General features: G+C 42.0%; 1 protein-coding gene across 1 annotated transcript in view; it reads right to left on the bottom strand.

Moving 5' to 3' along the window:
* The window catches only part of celf2 (cugbp, Elav-like family member 2), a 181,722-nt gene that overhangs the window by 142,622 nt on the left and 26,133 nt on the right, over window positions 1-12,967 (bottom strand). The window contains exon 2 of the mRNA XM_063905342.1: window positions 4,157-4,192. Coding sequence (XP_063761412.1) covers window positions 4,157-4,192 — 36 coding nt within the window. The remainder of the gene's footprint in view (window positions 1-4,156; window positions 4,193-12,967) is intronic.

The raw sequence follows: 12,967 nt of genomic DNA, 5'->3' as shown, positions 1-12,967 counted from the left end.
CTAAAGGATCAAATCACACAAATTACCTATATACTATCCATCATCTCGAGTACACGTTAATAGTTAAGGTTAACCTGTTCAGGTTTTGTGATATCTATTCATTTTCTGAGACCACTCATCTAAAAACAGACACTTCTGTTGGGGAAACACTATCGTAGGCCCCTAACTTTCACCCAGTTTATCAGTTGGTACAGTCCACGCTCTCAGTGTTTTGCCTCCTTTTTCCTGCCTGTTGACGTCGGCTGATAGAGGTGTTATAGTGCTTTGCCTGTTTGATCTTGTTATGTAGTATATTGACTATTCTCTCAGAGCTTAATATATGGGACTGGGGTGAGAAATCTTCAGTTGGTCGGGCTTTTGGCTGCAGCACGGCCGTAACTTGATAATAAATTCTTCAGTGTGTGCTATCAAGTTCCAGCTCTCCTGTGTTCTCATGTGTGTCTACTCCATTGCTCCAGAAGTTTCCATTACAACTTCCATGCCTGCTTCTTTGTAAAAGAGACCCAGAGAAAATGTGGTGATGGTTAAAACACTTTCCTTTGGCAGTATACACTTCAGCCATCCTCTGCAAGAAGTGAATGTTTGTTATGTGTGACTAAATGATCTCAAATGAGCCAAATCTCTCTCTTAACAACTGACCAACATCTTCACAGAGAAGAAAAAAGGAGTAGCGCCAAGACAAAGATAGTCTAATTTTGATAATCAAGGCTGTGAAATCCTCATCAGTGTGTTTGTGTGATAGTCTGCGTCATCCTCCTGATTGACAGAACGCACGAGTCATCATGTTTTGCTATAAGTCTTGGTGCCAAACGATCAGATTCCTCCTCGCTGTCAAATGACGGTGCATTTTTTGCTAGCGGTGCTGACTGGGAGTGTTTTTTTTGGAGAGCAGCCTCTCAACGGACATTTCCTCACTGGGGGATGAATTAGAGCCGAGGAAGGAGCCTTTAACAATGATAACTGTCACAGCGAGCAGAGAAAATACTCCAGCCAGTGTCTTCTGTCTTCTGCAGTGCATCCTCTCATAAATATTCAGATGTGGGAATACTGATGGGGTGGGGGCGGGGTTAAGACGGCGCACTGAGCAGTCTCCGTGGTAGGGGACCGCTGTTGTCATGTGGCAACCGGGGAGGCAATAACGGACGCAGCGTACCGGGACGCCACATTGTGCGAATCCCTGTAATTATAGTGTCTTCTGTCTATGTGTGTCTGGCTCTGTACACAGTAAGTGTGTGTGCACGCCTCGCACAAACCCGCGGCCCTCGTGCCAAAGAGGAACTTGAGGCCTTTAGAAAACTGTTGTATCTCTTCTACTCATGAGCTGATGCTTTTCATACGCTAATCAAAGCTTGTTTACGCCGATTTCTGTATTTTCTGTTTTCGCACGAGGGCGTTACGTGCTCGTGTGTGCGTCGTCCTCCCCGTCTCAGGAGGTCATGTCAGAGGCAATAGTGGGTTTGCGGCTCATAATGACCGACGCTGAAAGGCATCCGTGGAGCTACGCTGGCTAATTATCAGCTGTGTGCCTTCAAAGAACATTATCAGCACAAAGACCTGCAATTATACACACACTTGCACGCACACACTCAAATACACACCCTTTATCACCCCATATATCCGCTTTTTCCTCCCAAACTGTCTCTTATTCTCCTGATTGCTGTGTTGTCGCCCTTTTTGTAAACTCTAGTTCATTTTCATCCTTCTTTTTTCCGCTCTTTACGACTCCCAGGACTCTCTTCTCCTCCATCCCCACTCCATCTTTCCAGCCTCTTTTCATTTCCTGTCCTCCGTTTATCCATCCACATCCTCCAAATTCCAACCCTATCCTCTCTTTCAGTTCCCTTGTTGCCACTTTTCCTATCCCTCACTCTCCATTCCCCCTTCTTCCTCTTCCTGCTCCTTCTTCTCCTCCTCCGCCGCCTCTTCCTCTTCCTGGCCCAAAACAGACACTTAAATAACGAGCCGGGTGTCAGTCAAACCGCCAGAGAGCTTCATTAGAGGAGGAGAGAGCACAGGATCAAATTATACGCCCGCTTCTCTTTTGTGTGATTGTGTGTGTGTGTGTGTGTGTGTGTGTGTGTGTGTGTGTGTGTGTGTGTGTGTGTGTGTGTGTGTGTGTGTGTGTGTGTGTGTGTGTGTGTGTGTGTGTGTGTGTGTGTGTGTGTGTGTGTGTGTGTGTGTGTTTACTGGGGATTGTGGGGTGTCTGTGATGGTGGTGGTGGTGATAGTAGTGAAGGCAGAGAGGAAGTAAACACCCGCTCGGGAATGACGCAGCTGTGTGGCGGATTAAAGTCTAACACACATCGCTTGTGTGTGTGTGTATACTCATGTGCCAGTCACAGCCTCGCCTGTTTTCTCCAATCAGAGAGAAAAACAAAAGCTAACTATTTTGCCTAATTATTCACAGCTACAGACATCGTCTCTTTTTTCTTCCTGCCGTGTTTCTGCTTCTTCTCCTCTGGCATTTCGTTCAGTGCCGGATTTTGTTTTTTGATCTTGGCTGATTTACCTGCTGCGTTTTGCCTGTGAATACCATCACAGCAGCTTTAGTCTGATTATATATCTGGGTTTTATTATTTAAATTCAATGTCATTCAATTATTTTATGAGATATGGAGCAGAAAGCCTTATAATTCATCATTGTAGCACAACAATATATTCCTTTTCTTACAGCACTACCAAAAGTACTTATTTAGAGGTTAAAATGATAGAAAACGGGTCAAATAAAAAGTTAAGTCTATCTAGCCATTGAGTTATTTAAAGGACTACATCAGTAGTGAAGCAAGATTCACCCCATTAAAATCACATATTTTCTACATTTTTCGGAATATACAGAACGTTTTTTTGTAAATGGATTTCTTACCATTTGCCATTAGACTCAGTTCATTTCATTACAGAATGCAAATCAGTTCACAGAGACTCACTGGCTCAACATAGATCATCCATCACTGTGAAGTTTTTGTTATCTTTGTCTTGTTTTTGTTTGCCGCATCTTTTGAAGAGACTAATTCATAACTTTCTTCTTCATTATTGTTTGTTGGCTTTTTTTCCCTGATAACTGGTTTGTAAATGCAGTTAATTGTAAGCCATCGACGTATGTATGTATTATAATGTGGTACAGTACCTGAAGCATCACACTGTAGTGTGTATGTCCTCTAAATAGATGAAATTTTACTCTCAAAAAACCTGAAAATAAGCTATTATACGCATCTCAACTACGCCTATTCCCATCAACTACTCATCTATAGCAGAAGAATCAATGATCACCTAATATTTCTGCCAGTGTTGAAAAGCTCATCGTGTATGTGAAATATTGCATTATTCAAAGGGTCAGATCAACAAATAAAACACAAACAAACAAATAATAATGGTTAATGACCATAGCTCAGGCGCCAGTGCTGAAGCATTACGGATCCTATAAATGTTTATGAGAGGTTCTATCATTAGGTCCTCTGGTAGATAACCAGTCATTAACATCTGCATGTGCATATCTAACTAGCTGTATTATTTAATGGTTCTTGCAACAGTACGCATTATCTGTGATGATAATATGCATCATGAAACATTATAGGTGCTATATAATTCAGTGTCTTCATATGATGTTAAATGGTTCGAACAGGTAAAAAGTGTTGCAAGCTTTTTTACTTTCTATCTCTGTCGATGTTGGATGAAATGGGAATGCATTGATGGTTTTTAGGGCAGGATATTCATGCTGTTAACTCTGCCCCAGATGAGAAATAGGTACTGCTATTTTAAGATCGGCCCTTATTTAAACCTTCTCCCCCCCTTGCTTGATCTGTCGCTCCATCGCCAAAGGGTTTAGTTTAATGACTCTCCTCGGTCGTCGATCTGAGCCGCGTCACATCTCTCATTTCCAATTTCCTCTTTTCTATCCCCCTCTTTATTTCTCTCATTTTCTACGTACAATGTAGTATCATCCTTCTGCTATCCTTTCAAATCCCCCAAAACCAAACAAGACTGCCAACACCCCTTCAGTGTTTGAGCTTAAATACTCAAAGATGTAGTCAGTGTTTGGCTCAAAGCGTCAGGATACAATGTATGCCCCATTGAGAATGAGGCCAAAGAGAAGGAAGAGAAGAAGTGAGCTGTAAAACTGGTAAAAAGAAAGACAAGGAATAGAAGATGTAGAACAGTACCTTTGAATTGGCCCAGAGAGGTCGCTAGCGTCCTGCCTGCAAGACAAGGAGAAAGGGATTATTAAAACTTTAACAAATTCACAAAAATTGATAAAAATAAAATAAAATACAACTCATGTAAAACATGATATAATAAAATTAACAAAAGGTGAATTTTTGTATCAGAAAATTGAAAAAGCATGGATATTAACAAAGGTTAGCATTTCCTTCCCACTAGCAAGGCATTTAAGGTTGCCCTGTATGCTGATGACATTCTGCTGTCCATGCGGTCACCAGTACGGCATTTTCTCCACAATGGCAGTGATAAATCGACAAAAAAGCTGGCTATGGAGTTTTCATAGAGATTTGTTGTGATCTAATTTATATTGTTTATACGTTAATTAACTATTAACTCGGTAATGGTGCAAAAACACTATATAATAAAGCAATATATAACATAACGTTAAGTCTTCCCAACAATGTACAAAGAGCCTCAAATTTCTCCACCAAATACGCTAAGCTGTGTTGAGACTTAACAACAACAACAACACTCAAACTGATTGTACAAAAGCGTTACCATTTAACAAGCATTTTTGGTACATTTTCCCAGATTACGATTTCATCATTTGGAGATGAAGCGCCATCGACTGCTGCCAATTTCCATACAGAGTATCTGGCACTGCAGAGGAGTTTGCAGTTTTAACTTCAGTTTAGCTACTTTTTAACAGAGGAAGTAAAATAGTTGGGTGCAGATGAAGGCAGTGTTTCTGGAAATATTGTACAAATCACATGACACCGGCAAAACAAAACACACCCACACACACAGGCTAAGCCATCTAAATAGTAAATTGGTCTTGTCTGTCCTTGGGAACAGCAGAGAAACTTGTTCATTCCACTGGGTTTTCTCCATAATTCCCTGCTGTTTTCTCTTTTCCTTTTTTTGTTTTATCCCTCCCTCCAATCCTCTGTTCCTCTTCCACTGCATGTAAATAAATTGGTCCCCAGGCCCCGCCACTAGACAGTGTGTGTGTGTGTGTGTGTGTGTGTGTGTGTAAGCCAGCATTACACTGAATGCAACACAAAAAGAACACAATCCTCCCGAGCTCAGAGCTGCTCCAAATTAGCCCGGGTTCTGTGCCACAGAGGTAAATAAAATAATAATGAGTTAACAATGGTGTCATTAACAACCACTGTGTGAATGTGATAGAGAGTGTGTGTGTTATGATGAAATGCTGGGAAAAAACTCCTTGCTCCTCCTCAACACTGTGGCCGATCACTGCTATCGCTACTCTTTGCATTTCAAAGACACACTCTTGTCTGTTTCATCTCCGACCATAGAACACTCATCCTGTTATACTGCCCATCCCCCACAACCCCCTCCACACACACACACACACACACACACACACACACACACACACACACACACACACACACACACACACACACACACACACACACACAATTAGACACCTCCGCTCTGTCCGTTCTCCCCATGCCATGAATTATGAAACAGGGTAAATGGAACATCAAACACACACTGCTCCCACTCACTGGTTTACACACCATGCAGACATAATGAAGACACTACTACACACACAACTCTACTACATTCACTATCTCTCATATTTTGGAATCTACACACATATTTACAAGCAAAGAGTTTACACTTCACGGTTATTACTTATTTAGGCAGAGCGATTTAAGTTTAATAGATACAGTTTTATAAAAAAACCTCTTCATTAGAGCAACTTTATGAGTATGATGACACTGACGACAGTAAAACCACCGAGTCCTACTCCTTTTTATTGAGTAAGACATGTCAGAAGTTTATGTTTTTTAGTTGGGGTTTTAAAAAGTGCAATGCTTTCTGTCCATGTGTAAAAATCCGATGTTACATTTAAAAAGAAGTTTTAGCAGGAAGTGATTTACTCTCATGTCTAGTTACGTATTCATTTCATTTCCTACTATTAGTATGACATAACTCCACATTCCTGCTTCTTGCTGTCCTAACAGCTGCAAGAGGAAGTTAAAAGTTTCCATATTTCAAGATTTTTTTTAAAGACTGACGTCTGTTGTGACTGGGAATTCTTAGTACAGTACAACAGTAGAGTTTCTTTGTCAAATAGATACTCTACTGTCCCAAAACCCTGAATTTGATTAACTCAAAATGCACTGCTACAAGGTTTGAAAGTTAAACTTGGCTGTTGAGATTTTAAAGAAGAAGTAGTCTTGTGTGGAAATATCTGCAAATCTTTTTTATCCCTGATATTCACAAAAAACAACTTTAGGTCTGGATGGTATCTTACTCTTTTATTATTTTATAGTGACAATAATCTTATTAGCTGTCCTACTGCAAGGACACTAACAAATAAACATGTCTTTAGAGAGCAAGTGTTGATTTTGTAGAAAGCTTTTAGGTCTGATTCCAACAGTATAATTTCCCCCTTGTTGGCCTGCATAAGTCGAGTCGACGCGATTTTGGGTCAGAATTGATCACTGGGATGGGAACAGATGGTAAAACAGTGTCCAGGTGGAAAGACGCCAGACTTATGCTTCACGCCGACAGCTTTTTGGCGGCGCGCATGAACCCGAGCACAAACTCCTGCGGGTCCCACGCCGCTGCACGCCTGGCAGGGGCGTAAAATGAAGCTGAAATGTGAGGGACTCCTTGGGCGGCGGGTGCCAGAGCCGTGGCAAAGATGGAGCAGGTGGCGGGACCCGGCGAGTACCACGGGTGCATTTGGACACACACATACACACTCTGTTAGTACTACATGAAAAGGGAGACTATGAGCCAGCTGTCACAATACTTCTAACACAATCGATGAATGGAAAAGCATTCCCACGGTGGAACTTTTGAAGTGATTTCCCGCCTGTCTCTCTTTTTCTCTTCAACACTGGCATATTGGAAGTGACATGGATGCTTCTATTATGTTGTAAAACACGAGATACCCTGCTAAGCCCTTATGGGATTGGCGTTATCAATGCAACAAGAAACCAGGTTACAGAAGGAGTTAAAAAAATGTGTTTACATGCAATGAAGTAACCTGGTTTACCGTTGCATTTACAAGCGCATTTATCCTAATGAGCTGGAGGAAGCCAATAGATTTAGACAAATAGAGGATATTTTTTTTTTTCTGTTGGTTTCATTTTTTATTAGAATTGTCAGTTTAAAGTATCTAAGGTGACATATCTAAATTGCTTGCTCCACTGAGTAATAAAAAAAAATAAAATGTTCAAGTATAATAATACGGAGAAGAAGTTGCTCATTGACAATCGATTCTTTGCCCAATTTGATATTTTGGGTGATTTTTACCTAAAAAGTGTCTGTATCTGACTCTGTCTTTCTCCCCTAACATGTTTTCTTCTCCTCCATCATCCCCCTTTCTGCAGGCCATTTTTGTCACTCTAACACTTTCTGTTTCAAACACTTCTTTCCTTCTCACCTGCCATCCTGCCTCTCACTGACACACAACCCACTTCACATACCGTACCCACCATCCCCAGCCAATCAACACATCTGAAAACATGCATCTTTAAAACCGATAAATACATTCACACGCTTGACTTTCACACCCTACAAAGACATCACAGTTCTTTCCTCATCCTCATCTTATCTGTGTAGCAGGTGTGTGTGTGTGTGTGTGTGTGTGTGTGTGTGAGAAAATGTCATTCTGGCAAAATGAGCCAAGTCTTAAGATGATGTCAGATGTGTGCTCCTGGCCAACCTCCAGATGGAAATAAACTCTCCCAGTGGAGGATGACAAGTGCTAAAGGGGGCTGAGGATTGGATGATATAGAGACCTGAGTGACACCAGCGAGCTGCCATTTCATTAATCATCCTCTCACTGATGCTGAATTCATGGTGTAGCGAGAAAGACACAACTCAGAGTGGCTAAACGCTTTATAAAAGCATTGACTCATAAGCATTTGTGTATGCAAAACGGTTGAGATCAAATTGTTTTTAAAATCATACGATGGTATTCTTCACACAAAGTCTGTTGAAAGGTGCCTGAAAAGACTTCCTGCCACCATTACATTCTGGTCTATTCACCAATGATTAGGAAACAACACACTTTTTACAGCCAGTTTCCCATTGGTTAACACATGCTAATGCAGCATTGGCATTTCATAATGAAAAATAAACATGAGGCATATTGATGTCAGCGTGGAAACTACAAGAAATCAATGCAATAATAAAACATAATGTTACAGTCTATTCAATCAGCAATTCAGATGGAAACACCCGGCATGTTGTTGCAGGAATCACTAGGGGAACGGCCATTACAATGTAATGTAAAGCTGTAAAAACTCTGAATGTGTGCGCTATAAAAAGGGACTCCAACAAGTGCCCAGATAGACTTCATGTTCTGTCTGTGTATGTGTGTGCACGAGTAAGTGCATGTGTGTTGGCGAGGAAGCTGCGTTCACTCATGCACGTGTGACATATTGAGGACATTTAAATGCAGAGAGGGAAGCGACCTGAGTGGTGCAGGGTGAGCAAAAGGGGGGGAGTGGTAGTAGTGTGTTAGGCCTCATTTACCTTGTGATAGTCAAAGGGTGTGCAGGCAGCACACTTACACACATATGCCAACACTGTGTGTGTGTTGCTGTGTGACCACTGCAAATAGTCAAACAACTTAAAGTCAGTGGAGGAGGGACTCCTGAATCATCCATCATGGCTCTGGGAGAGGAGACCTCCCCTCTTTTTGTCCTTCTCTCCTCCTCCTCCTCCTCCTCCTCCTCCTCCTCCTCCTCCTCCTCCTCTTTAATAATAAACCCTTGCACCCATCTCCCCTGCCCCCCTCGCCTCCCCTACCCTTTCCCGCATTTAATAACAGCGCAACAGATCAGCTCCATTAGCCCAGACCTCCTCACACATGCAGATGAGGCTGGCGTTATGGAGGCACGCGTCACGCATTACTGATGCCGCCCTCCCCGACCCGTCACGGCGCACAGCACAATGAAGTCTGCATGTGTTTGCGAAAGAGAGAGAAGTTGTATGTGTGAGTGTGTCTGTGTGTTACAACAGTGGTTGAATTGAGATGCATTAAGGTTTTGATTGGGGCGACGTTTACGGTTCCAATGTGTGTGGATCTGAGAGCAAGGCCATTACCAGGTGGCCGGACGATAACATTGTGCAAAGTGTACACAGAAGGAGGACAAAGGTTGGAGGAGACAGAATAAAGGGGAAAATAAGATGTGAGGAGTAGGGCTACATGAACAATATCAAACATAACATTTGATTGTGATTTGATCTGCTGTGAGCCATGAGTAAATCTTCTGGTGCATCAACGTTTTGCCGATAGTGTGGTTTCCTCATCTTTAAGACAAGGTTTTTGCATTTGTTTTTCATTAGATGTCTGAAATAAGGCCTGTGGTGAACACAAGCTAAAGAGATTCAAATGTTTTGTTCTACGACATAAAATGTGTCCGAAAATACCCCACTGGTGATTGTGTGAAGCTTCTATCCGTAAAACAGGCAGTAGCTAGCAACATTAGCCACCTTTAGCTCAGCAGCCGTAAGGTTTTATTATTTCTGACAAATTCCCTTTGTTTTTTTCGGAGAGGGAACCCTTGAAATGCTAACTTTGGCCTACTAAATATGACATCACTCCAACTTTATGACATGCATGATATTAAAACACTGCACAGCCAATCAGAACCATGCACAACAGTATGAATTTTCCCAATGGTCAAATCTAGCCTGTAGCGATAATCACATTTGACTGTTCTTTAAACAGCTGAGGTGAAAAGGCAACTAACTACAGGTGTGAGTGGATGCATCCGTCGGGGGGGGGGGGGGGGGGGGGGGGTGTAAAGACTCAGATGAAAACAAATGGATGTGAACAATGTATGAATGGAAATACATTTGAGTGCTACAGATAAGACTAATAGAGGAAATCAGTCCCGCTACCTTGTTAGCCCTGACAGATGTGAAACATAATTGGGCTGAAATGATGGTTTGTCATAATTGGAAATAATTGATGCTCTTTTGTTGTGGCGTTGTTCTATCTGAAGCTTTCATTACCACAGTTCAATACCAGGGCATTGCTTTCGTCCACTTCAGTCAAATCAGTCATGTCCTTGTCCGCCCTCTTGTTGCTGCTCTTTCAAAACAACAAATTCGATGAATAAACTTTTCTTTCCTCGACAATCATTCTTGGCAGCCTTTCAGCGGTTACTTAGCGCCAAGTCCCCAGTGACAGGGTGCTTCATAAAAGGCCAGCATATGAGATCTATAGCCGCACATGTGACTGTGGACCGCTGAAAAAAAGAAGCAGGGGAATAAATCAATATCACGAATGCCAGTTCATCAGATTGCGAGGCAGCTCAGACGTCGGAATCTCGACCACTAATCTCTTTAATAGTCTGATATTACATTTTAATCCCAGTCTGATTCCTTCACTCTTTTACTCAGGCTGTCTACAAAATGCCTGTCAAGGAGTGAGGGAGGTGGACAGAAAATAGAAAAAGGGAGGTATCAATATAGAGTAGAAATAAGGTGGATTAAAGGGAGGAAGAGGGAGAAATAGGTGGATGAGAGAAGGAACAAAAATCATAGTAGAAGAAGAGAAATGGTTGGTTTATGAAGCGTTGTGGCACGCTGCCATTTCAAGTCAAATTTACAGCGTTGGGTGATGGACTGTGAGAGACGGAGAGGCAATAAAGTGATGTCGATGAGAACTGAGGACAAATTGATATGATCATAACATGTCACATTAAAGACAGGCCTGCCATCCATCAACATGATAAAAGGCCTCCTTCATTCCAACACTAACAACACTGCCATTGATCTCAATGCTTCACTTAGCCAAGCGCTTACCATTTATGATAACTATCATTATGCAGTTATGGGGATGAGGACGATCTATCAATGCTATCCTAGTTGAGGAGACCACAAACAAAAAAGATAACCCTCGATAATTCATTACGCTGACAAGCCCTTATCTTGGAGAGGAATTAGGTAGATTTGATTTTTTATCTCTTTAGTTTTTTTCTCATTATGTCATAAAATGATGATGCAATGGCAAAGTGAGAGGACATGGTGTGTAAAGAGCCACGGTTGTTAAGAATGATTGGAAGAGAAAAGTCAACTTGAGGAGGAAAACACACTTCACCAGAAAGCAAAAACGTCTTTACGGTGAGTTTCTGTTGTTGTTGTTGTTGTTGTTGTGTCCAGAAGGATTGAGTGCTAATGCCTTCAGGGAGAGACAGCGAGAGAAGAGGGAAAGCAGCATTGACGATTACACCAAACATGCTTTTAAATCACCCCTGAGCAAATCAGTAAATCAATATCAATTAGGCTGTGAAAGAGCCCAAATGGACAACAGGCTTTGTTTTAACTAATGAAGTCTGTGGAGAATACGATCGGTCGTGCCCCGTGTCCACCCCCCACCCCCCACCCCCCCTTCACTCTTCACTGCCACCCACACTTCTCGTTACCGACCATGACAATGTGAACACAGACAGATACAACAACTTTGGCACTTGCTTTTGCCGATTTAAAGAACAAGCAATTTCTAAAAATCGTATATTGGCCAGAAACTGTTATTAAGTTTAAATATGATGGTTGTTCTGGAGTTTGACTGAACATTGATCTACTCAATTTTCTACCCAGAAATGTGTATTTCTCAGTTTCCTGTTAGACGTATCCCAGCATCAATATTGGTTATAAACAGTGCTGAAGAGTATAGTATTAAAAAAGACCAAGGATAATGTGTACTATTAAGGGGACTTTTTCTTGGGTAGCCCCAGGAAATCAGTGTACATTGTGAACAAAATCTTCTGAAGCCTAACTCTGGTTCAATTCTGGTTATTATTACCTCCTACAATGATGTTGTTTTAAGTTTAATTTGTTGGTTTTAGTACCAGCATGATTGGATTACACTTAGTTGAATTGGGTAGCATTAGCAAAGGAAGAATCCATTAGATTCACAGATGCAAAAAATCTGTAGTTACATACACTTCTGTAACGTAAACATGTCTAAGGGAGCAATTTGGATTAAGTAACCTGCCCCTTTACATGGAGATAGGGAATGAACCACCAACCTTTCAATTGATATATGCTCTTTTATCCTCTGAGCCATAACTACCCATCATTTTTCCAGTTTATACATCTTGGTTCTGGGCATCATTTCGATAGATGAATGCCTGAGATTTAATGAAAAACTAGTCCAATGAGACCAGACGCACTAGTAACTAACTAAGTTGTTGAAAGTTTGAGAGTACATGTCATTGCTGCATTGATTTGGATATAATCTTCACACACACACACACACACACACACACACACACACACACACACACACACACACACACACACACACACACACACACACACACACACACACACACACACACACACACACACACACACACACACACACACACACACACACACACACACACACACACACACACACACACACACACACACACACACACACCATCCCTGGCAGGCGACATGCAGCGAGGCTGCTCAGGGTTGCCGTATCATTTTAAACATCCATCAGCTCAGCAGAGATATCATATTAGCTCCTCATCTGCATAGTGCGCCGACAGAATGACAAACGAGAGAGAGAGAGAGAGAGAGAGAGAGAGAGAGAGAGAGAGAGAGAGAGAGAGAGAGAGAGAGAGAGAGAGAGAGAGAGAGAGAGAGAGAATTTGTGGAGTGCTCTCTCCTCCTCTCCTTCCTCGCTTCTCTTACATGGCTGCCTTTCACCCCTCTGCTCCCCTCTTTGCTCCCTCTATCTCCTTATCCCTCCCTTCTAACCTCCCAAATTGGATCAACACTGCTGGCAGCGCGTGAGTGAAAATGTGTGCGCG

The sequence above is a fragment of the Eleginops maclovinus genome, chromosome 17 (assembly GCF_036324505.1).
Source record: "Eleginops maclovinus isolate JMC-PN-2008 ecotype Puerto Natales chromosome 17, JC_Emac_rtc_rv5, whole genome shotgun sequence".
In the NCBI taxonomy this organism is placed as follows: Eukaryota; Metazoa; Chordata; class Actinopteri; order Perciformes; family Eleginopidae; genus Eleginops; species Eleginops maclovinus.
The sequence above is the reverse complement of the archived record's forward strand: the minus strand, read 5'-3'. Positions and strand labels throughout refer to the sequence as shown.